This window comes from Sus scrofa, chromosome 7, assembly GCF_054392235.1.
Source record: "Sus scrofa isolate SSC_HxYL_T2T_F1_AM1 chromosome 7, Sscrofa_HxYL_maternal_Yorkshire_Landrace_v2.0, whole genome shotgun sequence".
Lineage (NCBI taxonomy): Eukaryota > Metazoa > Chordata > Mammalia > Artiodactyla > Suidae > Sus > Sus scrofa.
Genome location: NC_139389.1, coordinates 85,689,074 through 85,704,647, shown reverse-complemented (window position 1 = coordinate 85,704,647; position 15,574 = coordinate 85,689,074). Strand labels below are relative to the sequence as shown.

Here is a 15,574-nt window from a genome sequence, read left to right as displayed (position 1 = left end):
TCTGATAGATACCCAGGAATGGAATTGCTAGATCATATAGTAGTTATATTTTAAAATTTTTGAGGACTCTTCATACTGGTTTTTCGTGGGTTTTTGTTTGTTTGTTTTTTAGCAACACACCTGTGTCATATGGAAGTTCCCAGACTAGGAGTAGAAACTTAACCCACTGAGAGAGGCCAGGGATCAATGCTCAGCGCACACCGTCATTGATACTAGTTGGATTCATTACCACTGAGACACAATGGGAAATCCCATACTGTTTTAACTATTAGCTGCACCAGTTTATTTTCCCAGCACTAGGGCACAAATATTCCCTTTTCTCCTTTTCTCCATTACTTGACAACACTCATTATTTCTCTCTCTCTCTCTCGTGATAATACTGTTCTGATAGGTGTGAGGTAATATCTCATTGTGGTTTTGATCTGCACATTCCTGAAGATTAGAGATAGTAAGCATCCTTTCCTCTGTCTGTGGTCCATCTGTACATTTCTTTGGAAAGATACTTGTTCAGGGCCCTGTCTTTTTTAATCAGATTTGTTGTGGTTTTAATGTTGCATTTAAAATTCTTTTTTTTTTTTTTTTTGTCTTTTTGTTGTTGTTGTTGCTGCTATTTCTTGGGCCGCTCCCGCGGCATATGGAGGTTCCCAGGCTAGGGGTTGAATCGGAGCTGTAGCCACCGGCCTACTCCAGAGCCACAGCAACGCAGGATCCGAGCCGCGTCTGCAACCTACACCACAGCTCATGGCAATGCCGGATCGTTAACCCACTGAGCAAGGGCAGGGACCGAACCCGCAACCTCATGGTTCCTAGTCGGATTCGTTAACCACTGCGCCACGACGGGAACTCCATGCATTTAAAATTCTTAATATATTTTTGACATCGACCCCATTGACTAATCACTTGCAAATATCTTCTCCCATTCAGTAGGTTGCCTTTTTTTGCGTTAATGATCTCCTTTACGGTGCAAAAAACAACTATATCAAGTGTTGGCAATGATGTAGAATAGTTGTCTGATTTAGAATCTATTTAAAGACAAGAAGGGATCACCCTGATCTGAGGTTGATCTTATGGGAGGAAGAAACCCCATGCAGTGACTCAGCCTGAGGACCAATTTCTTTCACTGAAGGGGCCCTAGGGCAAGTGAGGCACTACCATGAGTATTTCAGGAAACTTTTTGGGTCCAGCATTCCACCCAAGGCTTCCAGATCCACATGAGACACACCTCAACACAGAGTAGCAAAGATTTCACAGGTAACCTCAACAAAGGAAAAAAATCTCCTTCTGTGGGAAGAAATCATTGACACAAGAAGATTTGGCAATTATTTCAGCGTCCTGATTGATGCACTGAAAAGATATATTTATTACCAAAAATAGCCCAAGAATAAATACAAAAGCTTAAAAAATTACAATCACTAAAATAATTTGATAATTAGAAATAAAAATTCATAGAGCTTTCATAATAGAAGGGGAGTTTTTAATCTGCACGTGGGCTCCACTACAAAATGAAAAATCAGACGTATAGTAGGATGTATTAGTAAATCATGTAGCCAAGAAAATGTTAGAAATTAAGTTTAACGTAAGAAGTTCCTACAGATAAATAAGGCAAGCACTCAAAATGAAGACAGATGATAAAGGTAATTTAAATAAAAGCCCTCTAAAGAAGAAAAAACAGACAAGGCCAGGGAACATATAAAACATTGACTCCTATAGTATCCAGAGGAAATTATACTAAAACAAATTGCTATTTCATTTCTGGCAGATCAACAGAAATGTTAAAACATGTTAGCATTATGTTTCGACATGAATATAAGGAGAGGAAGACTATCAAACTTTTCCGGTTGGAGAAAAACAACCACACAGAGAATAATTTATTCAACCACTTAATATAACAATCTGCCCAAATGTTTAATAAGGAAGAAGATGCAGCAATTCCAATTCCTGATATCTACATTAAAGTAATTCTAACATGTGAGCAAGAAGAATTTTACAAGCATAGTCACTTCAATGCTGCAAGGAGAAGTATAACCAATCAATAGTGGAATGGACAAATAGTGGATTCCTCATGAGGGGGAAATGCCACGGGCTTTTACAAGGAAAGAAATCGTTGTATATGTGTTTTCTTAGGTAACTCTTACAAAAATAAAATGCTAAATATAAAAAACATCAGAACGATATAAGCTGCATAATACTACTTATGAGAAATCTCAAAATGCAAACATGATATATTATTTTGTAATACATATCTATAAGGGTGCTGTGTGTTCAACCTAAAATAAACATCACAGTGACTTGCTACCCTAGTTCATAATGTACACTTTTTCATACATAAAAAGAGAACGTGCAAAGAAATCAGATCATTTGGCTTAGCAGTGGGAGATGTGTTCACGAGATGTCCGTGTATTTTAGAACTAACACACAAACTCACTAAAGTTGCAAGATACAAAATTAATATACAAAAATCAATTAATATACAAAAATACACAAACTATCAGAAGGAGATATTAAGAAAATAATCACAGAGTTCCTGCTGTAACTCAGTGGAAAACGAAATTGACTAGTATCCATGAGGATGTGGGTTCAATCCCTGGCCTTGCTCATTGGGTTAAGGATCTGGCATTGCCCTGAACTGTGGTGTAGGTCATAGACGCGGCTTGGATCTGGTGTTGCTGTTGCTGTGGCGTAAGCCAGCAGCTACAGCTCCGATTTTACTCCTAGCCAGGAAGCTTCCGTGTGCCACAGGTCCGGATCTTGGGGGAAAAAAAAAATGGATTGGAGACTTGAATGTAAGTCCTAAAGCAGTAAAACTCCTAGAAAAAAACAGGGGATAAGTTTATTGACATCATTTTTGGCAATAATGTTTTTCATTTAACACCAAAAGCAGTGGCAACAAAAGTAAAAATAAAGTGAAATTATATCAAGCTAAAAAGTTTCTGTGCAGCAAAAGAAAACATCAACAAAACAAAAAGGAAACCTAGAGAATGGGAGAAAATTTATATCTGATAATGTGTTAATATCCAAAATATATAAAGAAGTAATATAACCAATAGAAGAAACAATCTGATTAAAAAACAGACAGGGGATCTGAAGAAACATTTTTCCAGAGAAGACATACAAATGGCCAACAGGTGAATTAGAAGATGCTCAGCATCACTAATCATCAGAAAAATGCAAATGAAAACCAAAGTGAGCTTATATCTGTCAGAATGGCTATTATCAAAAAGATAAGAAATAAAAAATATTGGCAAGAATGTAGGAAAAAAAGGGAACCCTGTGCTGTTGGTGGAAATGTAAGTTGGTGCCACCTCTAGGTAAACAGTATGGAGGTTTCTTAAAAAATTAAAACTAGAATGACTATACGATCCAGCATTTCTACCTCTGGGTATATATCTGAAGGAAATAAAATCACTATCTTAAAAAGATATCTGTACCCCCACATTCATTGCTTCTCATCTACAAGAGCCAAGACTTGGAAACAACCTAAGTGTCCATTGACAGATGGATGGATAAAGAAACAGTGGTGAAAAAGAAAGAAATCTTGCCACTTACCAGCATGGATGAACTTTGAGGGCATAATGCCAAGTGAGGTAAGTCAGAGAGACAAAATCAAATACTTTGAAATCACTTAAATGTGGCATCTAAAACACAAGAGTGAATGCGGGCTCACCTGCACGCACACACATACACACACACACATACACAAGAACTCATAGATACAGATTGGTGATTGTCAGGGTGGTGGGGATGCGTGAATGGGTTCAAAGTGTACAAACTTCCAGTTGTAAGGTAATAAGTTCTGGAGTTGCAAGGTACAGCATGATGACTATAGTTTAAAAAATTTTTTTCAAATAAGTCACTATGTGAACTCTCCTCGCTCTTAGAGTTGGTTTTCCTTTTTTTTTTTTTCCCTAGTAGTTTGAACAGTTTAATAACAAATTTGGAAGAGAATGTATATCTGATTAGAGTAGATTTCATTGGAATGAAATAGACAATATTAAAATAGGATATAGTGCCCAGATTGGAATGCATGGTCAGCATCTTTAGAAAACAGTCATCAAGGATGTAAGAGGGAGGGACGATAGAGAAGACCCAGGAACCTCAATAGTGATTCTTTGCCTCATACGACAAGTGAGTTTGGGGATTTCCATCAAGGAACCAAGGAGAGTCTGAGGACTATCTACTGTAGAATAACTTAATTATTCTCATTTGGGTTTTGGGGGTTTTGTTTGTTTTGTTTTTTGCTTTTTAGGGCCACACCCGGGTATATGGAGGTTCCCAGGCTAGGGGTTGAATCAGAGCTGCAGCGGCCGGCTGACACCACAGCCACAGCAATGTGGGATCTGACCTACACCATAGCTCACGGCAATGCCGGATTCTTAATCTACTGAGGGAAGCCAGGGATCGAACCCACAACTTCATGGATCTTATTCAGATTCCACTAGTTGTTAACCATTGAGCCACGAAGGGAACTCCAATTTAGGTTTCTTTCTTTCTTTCTTTTTTTTTTTTTTTGTCTCTTTGCCATTTTTCTTGGGCCGCTCCTGCGGCATATGGAGGTCCCCAGGCTAGGGGTTTAATTGGAGCTGCAGCTGCCAGCCTACAGCTCACGGCAACATCGGATTGTTAACCCACTGAGCAAGGGCAGGGATCGAACCCGCAACCTCATGGTTCCTAGTCGGATTCGTTAACCACTGCGCCACGACGGGAACTCCCAATTTGGGTTTCTTTATGAGGTGCTCAAACAAAAAGAAAATGCTTAAAATTTGATAATTTGACATAAAGGACTTCATTAGGTGAAATTTCAGGATATAATCGAAGACTCTTCATTCCTTCATGTCAAGAATACGAAAAGTTTTTATTTTGGAAAACATTTATACTGTTAATTCTTTTTAATGTTTTCACTGATTAAAGAGCAGGTTAGGAGGGGTTTGTCACTAAAATAAGAATTGTAAAGTTTCACCAAGTAATATACATGCACTCATGACAACAACATGGCCAAATGTCTGACGAAAAGTCCCACGGATTCTTGCTTCCTACAACTGCTAATAAGTTAAGGGTAGAGTGACATCGTAAATGAATATGACTTCACTGCCATTACCATGTGGTGTTGCAATACACAACTGGAGAGATTACAGAATTCAGAAGCCTATTTTGTTAGCATTTGTCTGAGCGATATTTGCTGTTGTGAAGCTACCAGTTCCCATGCTCTGGTGGGTAAGTAGGAAGGAAGAGAGGTGATAGCTTTTTGTTTGGCTTTGGCAGGGAAGCCAAGAAACAGCATATTTCACCTTAGAATGGAAATGGGAGGTAAGAGGACAATCAGAGCATGAATGAATATTTGCAATCACAGCATGATTCCTAATGACTTTGTTCCAGATAAGCCCCTCCGATTTTATCACAGATTAGTTTACTAAATTTGGAAATTTTAAGTAATGAATCTCCTTCTCACAGGTTCCTTTAATATTAAGCTCTGCCTTGTCCTTTACCAGACATAGTCACTTATCATTATGTCACAAGGAAAGGAAAAACACTGTTTAGGACAGGCCAAATTTCCCAACCTGTGTGTCATAACAAACTCAGGCTCAATTCAGCCAGAAAATGCATTTCAGAGATGCTGCTATAATGCAGCTGAGAGTCATTGCAGCCCGACTCTCAGGAACTCAGAGCAGGGTCCTTTCAACAAGGGTGAAACGCTACCATCACGCTGTTCTCCAGGATGCTCCCCAGGCTGCTGTGGGCATTCATGGCCTCCTCTGCTTAACTACAAAGAATTGCAAACCAAGGCATTTGTCAGCACTCAGAGGTGAAATGGGACAGAGGAGATATTTCAACAAAATATCAACTTTCCTCTCTGCATCACTCATTAGTGAGTCATTTTGACCTTAAAATCAAAGGACTGGCTGTTTTAGGGACCTGGTCTATTCTTTCTTTTCCAGTTGTCTATTTGCCTCGTTCTTTTACATTAATTCATCCATTAAAACAATGAAATCAGGAGTTCCCGTCATGGCTCAGGGGAAATGAATCTGATTAGTATTTATGAAGATGCAGGTTAGATCTCTGGGTTCGTTCAGTGGGTGAAGGATTCAGGGTTGCCATGAGCTGTGGTGTAGGTAAAAGACAAGGCTTGGATTTGGCGTTGCTGTGGCTGTGGTGTAGGCCAGAGGCTACAGCTCCAATTCAATCACCAGCCTGGGAACCTCCATATGCCAAGGGTGCAGCCCTAAAAAGACAAAAAAAAAAAAAAGAAAGAAAATGGAAGATTGACAGCTAAAACCCACATGATCGTGTATCAGTCTACAAAACTTCAGTTCTGAATTTCTGTGTGTTGACACGTATTGAGAGTTTGCAGCCTATAGGTATCATGTTTTGTAGGAGTGCACTGTGGCACTGTGTCGCACAAAGATCTGGCCTCCTCATCTTGACGTTATTTTCAAAGAGAAAAATAATGAACCACTAACAAGTGATACTGAATACTTTGGACCAAAGGGATAGAAAATTGACATGAGGACAATTCTAAGACACATGATCTAATAAGTGCAATTCTACTTGTAGAGGCAACTGGACCGAATATACTGATCCCCTTCAAAGTGTCAGATTTCATAAGAAAAATATTTTATTCCTGTAATAATTTAATAAAAGCACAAGCAACTGAATAGATTCTGAAAGTCAGAAGGACTGATTTTTAAAAATAAAATAATTTATTGACAAACCTAAGTATAGACCTAGAAAAGAAAAAAAAGAGAGAGATACATTAATTACTTTGAATAAGATTGCCTTTCACCAAGAAAGCTGAACATCTGTAAGTTTTAACAAAGAGTCATTAAATTCTGGATAGAAAAAAGTAAGTACAGGTTAAATGAATAATCAGTAAGTAGATTACAAAGAGAGTTTATAGTCTATATTTAATCTGTTTTCAAAAGCTAGGGAGTTCCCTTTGTGGTACAGAGGAAACGAATCCAACCAGTATCCATGAGGATGCGGGTTAGATCCCTGGCCTCACTCAGTGGGTCGGGGATCTGGCATTGCCTTGAGCTGTGCTATAGGTCACAGACGTGGCTTGGATCTGGCGTTGCTGTGGCTGTGGCATAGGCCGGCAACTGCAGCTCCAATTCAACCCCTAGCCTGGGAACTTCCATATGCCACTGGTGCAACCCTAAAAAGCAGGAAAAAAAAAAATAAAAAGCTAGCAAATTTTTTCTGCTGAGTAATTATCAAGGTATGTCAGCTTGTTTAGTCTTCAGTTTCTCTCAGCTCAAATCACTAATACCAAGTGCTTTTCCCATGCCCCTTTTCAGGACCTGCCTAACATAACGACCTGGGAAAGACAAATAGACCACCTAAAGGTTTGTGGGGAGCCAGACTTTTTTCTCATCTGTGCATATGACACGTGGTCTATGAACATAACAAGCCCTGCTTCCTGTCTGGGGGAGTCACACAGGAACCCAGGGACTATGTATATGAGCTGCCAGACACTCCAAGACACTGAACGCTCAGCCTGAGGCACAACGAAACACACTTGTGCAGGGGAATCCGTGCCACATGCCGCTCTCCAGCCTGCTCTGGCTCTTCCTGGCCTCCGTCTTCTCTGGTAGGGATGGTCCCACACATGGTGGGAAGGTTCAGGGGGAAAGGACTGCACACAGGCCCGGGTGCTTCACGTGGACTTGGGGAGGAAGGGGGATGGCAGGAAAGCAGGCTTATTATGATTTCATCTGGGCTTGTCTTTGGGTCCTAAGGTAGTCTAATTCCTCCATTATTTTATTCGCTACTAATCTCTGTTTTCTGATTTTTCCCAAAGGATCCAGTATGGCCCAGAAAGTTACTCAAGACCAGCCAGTTGTATCTAGGCAAGTTGGAGAGGCAGTCACCTTAAACTGTCGCTATGAAACAAGTTGGAATGAATACACTATTTTTTGGTATAAACAGCCTCCCAGTGGAGAGATGACTTTCCTTATTTATCAGTATTCTGCTAGCCGAAATGCAAAAGATGGCCGCTATTTTATAAACTTCCAGAAAGCACAAAAATCCCTCAGCCTTACCATTTCAGCCTTACAGCTGCAAGATTCCGCAACATACTTCTGTGCTCTCTGGGAACACACAGTGCCTGAAACAATAGGAAAGGCTGAACAAAAACCCCAGAGCTTGATAGGAGAGAGCCCCCCCCTGCTGCAGGACCCAAGCTGAAATGCACACCTGCAAACCCTAGACAAGAAATGGTTGTGCTGTGGCTGCTTCATCTGTGGTCTGGATGAGAAGATTTCATTCTAAATAAAAGTTCCTTCTCTGTCATTTGGAAGCAGGTGTCCTGAGTAACTTTCTACTAATACATTCTCAGTCTTGAATTCTCCACTTTAAATAAATCATTCAGAACAAATGTAAACTTGTCCAAAGTTGAAACCTTGCCCCTTAATAATTTAAAGGGACAGTTTGACTCAAATATGCTCACAATTCAAATTTGGACCTAGTTATCAGAAATTGTCATGAAAATCATTTTCTTAGTTCTTTCCTCTAAGCTTTGTGTCAGTTAGATTACAATCAGAGAAGCAGAACTGCAAGAAATGTACAAGAATTTAGTTATAAGGATTAGAACTCATGCAATGGCTAGAACTGGTAGAGGAATCTAATCAAATATATTATCTTTCTTCTGGTATTGTGCCTGAATTTACTGTAAATCAACTAGAATAGCATTTGTGAGGGAATGCTGGATGTGGACAAAAGTATGACCTACTGGAACCATGAGAACAATTGAAACCCACAAAACATAATAATACTTGTCTGTTTCTCACCTCCTCAGTCTCACAGTAGTGGGTGATCTTCAGGAAAAGTGGATGTCATTTGCCATCATGCTACATGCATACTTGATCCAAGACAAAGAGAAGATGAGGAAGAGATCTGGTAGGAAGTAGAGGAATTGTGGGTTAACAATAAGATGAGTTAGCTGATAGCCAGAAAATGTGTAAATTGCCTCAGTGCCTTCACCAACCAGCGGAACATAAAAAATATGGCTAACTTTCCAAATCTTCACAAATCTCTTTTGTGGTCAACCCTATACCAGAACCAGACAGGTAAGCAAATTCTGGGAAAGATATTTTCAGATTTAAATTGGGACAGTACAAGTAGCAAACTACTATAGTATCCTCCTTGTTAGCAAGGCATCGATCAGTACCTCTTTTCACAACAGTTTTCAAATAAAGACAACAGCAAAACTAAGCTTCCTGCTAATATGATGCAACAATGTGTTATTCCACCACACAAGCTAGCTCTCTCCAGCAAAGAGTATACCAAGTTGATTTAACCATTTTGGGGTGAAGTCCTTTCCTCTTCTAGCTAAGTCACACTCTCCCAGTGAATCCTGTATCTTCACTACTGAGATACAATGAGATATATGATTGACTCATATTAGCATATCTTATGTTAACCACAGCCTGGCAAACAGGAGGGGGGAGTTAAAATTGGTCAATGTGTATATAAATATATTTATATCAATGTGAAAAAGAAATTTTAAGCTATTCTAGTTCTTGTTTCTACAAATGGCCATGTGATTATAGCTGATATTTATAACTACCTCTTTTGTTATCCATTCCACGACCTCTTTGCTCATCGCAAGCACTTCCACTCACTGCTATACTTGACTTTGTGTAAAACAAGCTCCTAATTCAGGAAAAATCTATGTGAAATGCCATGAAGTTGAATAAGGAATTCTGTAAGTACACATACTACTGTGTTTTTGGCAGAAATTTGCAAGGCATTAAAGGCAAATTCAAGGTTGTATTTAATTGGAAATAATTTTGCCAATGCCAATAACATAGATATATTCTATCCTGGGAAACATCATTAAGAATAATACTTGACTTCACATCGGAAGCAATAGGGTCACCAATGGAAAGCGTTTTTACAGTTGTAATAGGAAACAAGTAAAATCTTCAGGCTAGCATCTTATGAATATGAAAGTATATTTTTTTAATTGTTAGAAATCAGTGCTAAGAGGTTGGAAAGTCAAAGCACAGACTGGCAAATTATATTTGCATTGTGTACTTCTGAAAAATATATTCAAATCCAGAATATATAAAAAGGTCATATAAATCAATAAGAAAAAATTAATAAGAACAGCAAAATCTTAGAGATCCAACTCAGATATATGACATCCAATAATAAATACACAAAAACTCTTTTTTTTTTTTTTTTTTTTTTGCTTTTGAGGGCCACGATGTGGCATATGGAAGTTCCCATGCTAGGGGTCAAATCAGAGGTGCAGCTGCTGGCCTACACCACAACCGCAGCAATGCGGGATCCCAAACCCACTAAGCAAGGCCAGGGATAGAACCCACAGCCTCATGGATATTAATGGTTTCATAACCTGCTGAGCCACAATGGGAACTCCCCAAAATTCTTAATATTATTATTTGTTAGATAAATGAAAATAAAAGCCTCATCTGAGTGTTCCATTGATGTCTTTCAGCACCCTGAGTGTATCAGTGTACTAGGAAACTAGGACCCCAAGAGGATAAAGGAAAATAATGACTGTCCCCATGAAAATAAGTGATGAGGTAAATTTCCTAGAAGTTTTCACCATTGACCTGATGTGGAGAAAAGAAAAAGCAGTAACAAGTCACAGACCTAGACGCTGAAGGAAAGGTAGCTTTTATAAATAAATAAATAAATAACTGTTGGTATTTATTGAGCTTTCTATATGTCAGGCACTGTAGTATGCATTTCAGATTCATCATCTAATTTAAATATCACAAGCCCTGTAACATAGGTTTTATTGTTCCTTTTTTTGTTGTTGTCTTTTTGCCTTTTCTAGGGCCACTCCTGTGGCATATGGAGGTTCCCAGGCTAGGGGTTAATCGGAGCTGTAGCTACTGGCCTACACCAGAGCCACAGCAACGCGGGATCCGAGCCACGTCTGCGACCTACACCACAGCTCACGGCAACACCGGATCCTTAACCCACTGAGCAAGGCCAAAGATCGAACCCACAACCTCATGGTTCCTAGTCAGATTCGTTAACAACGGAGCCACAATGGGAACTCCCTGTTCCCATTTTTTTTTTTTTTAATCTTCAGGAAAAGAGATACATTTCCTAGCTCTGAAAAGCATCTCTAAATTTTATTGCCAGTCAAAGGGTAGCATTTTAGGGGTCCCCTTAAGAGCAATGTTTGGACGATGAAGAAACAATTGGCCCCAGAACAGGGTGGCTGGATGTCTCGGTGATGGTGACGTTACTGGCTTAAACTGGAACCTAAAGGAAACTAGAAAAGAAGATGCCAATCCTAGGCACAAATTACTCCAGGATTAGTAGACAAGGAAATCATCTGCTAGCCAGTTAACACAGTTGAATGTTTTAGTTAGTTTCTTACACAATAGTGTGCTGGGAAAAATAAGTAGCTACAGGGAAAGATGAGATATTATTCCTTAAACTCTCCAAGAATGTTTCAACATCAACATCAAGACCTGTGCCCCTGGCCTTTGCACTCTCTACTGTAATGCTATTTCCCCAAATATCTACATGGTGAACCTCTGAATTCCTTTATGTCTTTACTCAAATGTCACCCCATTCTGAATCCTTTATCTAAATCTGTTTTCCCTCCTTGAGAATCAGGCTCTACATTGCCTGCTGTGTGAATGAAAGCTGAGACACTGCCACCTAATGTCCTGCTAAAGTATCTTGGGAGTCTTACACTGACATCCCTCTGGTGATCATGGATTAAAGGCGAAGGCTATTTGTGTTGTTTAGGGTTTCCAATGCTGTGCAGAAACTTCGAAGTTTGAGTAGGTCCCATTTGTTTATTTTTCTTTTTATTGTCAATACTCTGATAGGTGGATCTGAGAAGATGTTGCTGTTGTTTATGTCAGAGAGTGTTTGGCCTATGTTTTCCTCTAGGAGTTTGATAAAAGTCAACCCACAGAATGGGAGAAAAGCTTTGCAAATGAATCGACTGACAAGAGATTAATCTCCAAAATTTATAAACACCTTCTGCAGCTCCATACCAAAAAAACAAACAACCCCATCCAAAAATGGGCAGAAGATCTAAACAGACAGTTCTCCAAAGAAGACATACAGATGGCTGAGAAACACATGAAAAGATGTTCAACGTCACTCAGCATTAGAGAAATGCAAATCAAAACCACGATGAGGTACCACCTTACACCAGCCAGAATGGCCATCATCCAAAAGTCTAGAAACAAGAAGTGCTAGAGAGGGTGTGGAGAAAAAGGAACCCTAGTACACTGTTGGTGGCATTGTAAATTGGTGCAACCACTGTGGAAAGCAGTATGGAGATTCCTCAGAAAACTAAACATAGAACTACCATTTGATCCAGGAATCCCACTCCTGGGCATCTATCCAGAGAAAACCCCGACTCGCAAAGACACATGTACTCCAATGTTCGTTGCAGCACTATTTACAATAGCCAAGACATGGAAACAACCTAAATGTCCATCGACAGAGGAGTGGATCCAGAAGATGTGGTACATATACACTATGGAATATTACTCAGCCATTAAAAGGAACGAAATACCATCATTTTTAGCAACATGGATGGACCTAGAAACTATCATGCTAAGTGAAGTCAGCCATACAATGAGACAGCAACATCAAATGCTTTCACTGACATGTGGAATCTGAAAAAAGGACAGACTGAACTTCTTTGAGGAACAGATGCTGACTCACAGACATTGAAAAACTTATGGTCTCCGGAGGAGACAGTTTGGGGGGGTGGGGGGATGTGCCTGGGCTGTGGGATGGAAATCCTGTGAAATCAGATTGTTATGATCATTATACAACTACAGATGTGATAAATTCATTTGAGTAATAAAAAAAAAATGGGAAAAAAAAAAAACAAAGGCGAAGCCTAGTCGCAATAGGAGGTACCATTGCTGAACCAGTCATTAAACTTCCCAATGCAGGGTCATGAGAGAGAGGATTCAGGAGGACTGGCTTTTTTTTTCATCTTTTGCCTGCCAGATGTGAAACTGATTGACTTCAAATGACAAATATAACACACAGGATGACTTTAGCTGGAGAGTAATAGGCTACCTTGGACAGAAAGCTAATAATCCTTGCACAAGATGGGAGTCTTTTTCTGGTAGGTAAAATTGTGTTTACTGCTCTGTCCTTTCTTTTCTTTCTTTCTTTTTCTCTTTCTTTCTTTCTTTCTTTCTTTCTTTCTTTCTTTCTTTCTTTCTTTCTTTCTTTCTTTCTTCCTTCCTTCCTTTCTTTCTTTCTTTCTTTCTTTCTTTCTTTCTTTCTTTCTTTCTTTCTTTCTTTCTTTCTTTCTTTCTTTCTTTCTTTCTTTCTTTTTTTTTTTCAGGGCCATACCTGTGGCAGAGCTATAGCTGCTAGCCTACAGCACAGCCACAGCAATGCCAGATCCAAGCCATGTCTGCAACCTACACCACAAGTCGCAGCAACACTGGATCCTTAACCCACTGAGCTAATCCAGGGATCAAACCCACATTCTCATGGATACTAGTTGGGTTTGTTTCCACTGAGTCACAATGGGAACTCCAAATCTATCCTTTCTGGTAGTGTAGAAATATCCTAAGCAAGGGTCACTAATGGGAAAAAAGTAAACATTCATAGCAAATGCTGCTTGGTATACTCAGTCCATATTTTGATATGCCACTTAATCTCTCAATATAACACCTTAATTAACCGACTTCCCATTAACACGATAGACCTTGAATATTTACGGTAATACATGAAATCTGCTATATAAACTGCTAAATGCACCTCAGAAAAATATTGAGCTTTATTTTGTGGACAGATTCCTCTGGAAATTTAGATTCTGTCTCCCAACACTCCCTTGACACCCCTGCCAAGACTTTATACACTGCTGCTGATGACTGAGAGCCTAAGCTAGGGAAGGTTTTGTGGTAGGTGATTTGCATGTCTTTTCTCACTCATTCCTTACTGGAATCCTTCAAGGTTAGGTCCATCCTCCTTAATAGCTTTTAGGCTTCAGTTTCTTCATATCTACACTGTGGATATTGGTTGCATCTACCAGGTAGGGTTATGAGAAGTGAATGAGATGATGAATGCCAATACTGAGCCCAGCACCCAGCAGAAAGATCCTGGCTACTTAGAGAAAGGAAACTGGACATGAAAGAGACTCAGTACCTTGCCTGAGTAAGTAGCCCTCCCTCCATAGCCTATTTAGAGCTGATGCCTTTCCTCACCTCAGAATAACTCTCCAGCTCAACACAATACTGTATTGTCTTAAAGTGCTTATCACTATTTAAAATTATCTTTTTTTAGGAAAAAAAAAAAACATGCGTTAAGGATCTGGGATTGCCATGAGCTGTGGTATAAGTCATAGACGTGGCTCAGATCCCACATTGCTGTGGCTGTGGTATAGGCCAGTGGCTGTACTCTGATTGGACCCCCTAGTCTGGGAACCTCCATATGCTGTGGGTACAGCCCTAAAAAGACAAAAGACAAAACAAACAAACAAACAAACAAAAAACCTGTGTATTTAATTCCCCCCTCTAGTGCACTGTTGGCCTTTTTTAATCCTCTTCAGTGCTGCATCCTCCATGCCTGAACAATGCTTAGCACACAGGAGGCCCAATAAAGGTATATATAAGTAGAACCTATGGAGTCTTCAGAGAACAGACACCCCCCCCATTGTCCTCTGTCTGCCTCTTATGTGTAGAAAAACTTGAGCTTCCTAGGCTTCCCTGAGTCCCAAAAATAAATGCAATCAGAAAAGTGAGAAAATGTAGAGAGAAAGGAAAACAGTCAAGCAAGATGAAATAATAATAGTTTAGCCATTAAATAAAGTCAAGGATTTTTAGTTCTTCCTCAAGAGCTATAGATAATTTTCTGAGCCAGTTCCCTTGATTTGTTCTGCAGGTGCTGAAACCCCCACCAGGTTAAACATATGTTAACCATATGCTGCCCACAAGCATGTTGACCCCAGACTGCTTGGAACCAGAAGGTTGGTGATGTTGACTCTTGACAACCTCACCACTCACCAATCAAAAGAGTGTCCACAAGTTGATCAGGCACCTGACAACCCTCCCTCCCTCACCCTGTGTTTTATCTTATTTTACTTTAGTCTTTCTAGGGCTGCACCCACAGCATAAGGAATTTCCCAGGCTAGGAGTCAAATCAGAGCTACAGCTGCTGGCCTACACCACAGTCACCGCAATGCAGGATCCAGGCTACATCTGCAACCTACACCATAGCTCATGGCAACACTGGATCCCCGACCCATTGGGTGAGGCCAGGGATTGAACCCACATCCTCGTGGATACTAGTCGGGTTCATTTCTGCTGTGCCACAGTGGAAATTCCCCTACAAGCAACCTCGGATTGTTTATATTTACGGAAGTGTACTTTTAGATTGGTCTTTATTTTGGAATATTCTGGAATATTCATGCATGCAAACATATGCATTTTTTAAATCAATCAGCAAATGTTTGAGTATCCATAATTTACCAGGTATCCAAGTATTTTCCAAGAACCTGCTGAAGAATATACATGTACTTGTTGAGGGCATACCACATATCTTAGACTTTAATCGTGATACCAAACAGACAGTATTCCTTATTTTCATAGATCCTACATTCTGA

The 15,574-nt window shown here is 39.7% G+C and overlaps 1 protein-coding gene across 4 annotated transcripts in view; it reads left to right on the top strand.

The window, feature by feature from the left end:
- The window catches only part of LOC102160313 (T cell receptor delta constant), a 660,440-nt gene that overhangs the window by 35,299 nt on the left and 609,567 nt on the right, over positions 1-15,574 (top strand). For 2 of the 4 annotated variants that reach the window (XR_014810865.1, XM_084969263.1), the window contains exons 1-2: positions 7,462-7,585; positions 7,796-8,097. The exons of 1 other annotated variant lie outside the window; for it this stretch is intronic. Coding sequence is in view for 1 of the 3 variants with exons in the window: in XM_084969263.1 (XP_084825389.1) it covers positions 7,537-7,585; positions 7,796-8,097 (351 nt within the window). In the remaining 2 variants the exon portion in view is untranslated. Of the gene's footprint in view, positions 1-7,461; positions 7,586-7,795; positions 8,119-15,574 lie in introns of those variants that run through there. One more of the 4 variants, XR_014810867.1, reaches the window with a different exon arrangement.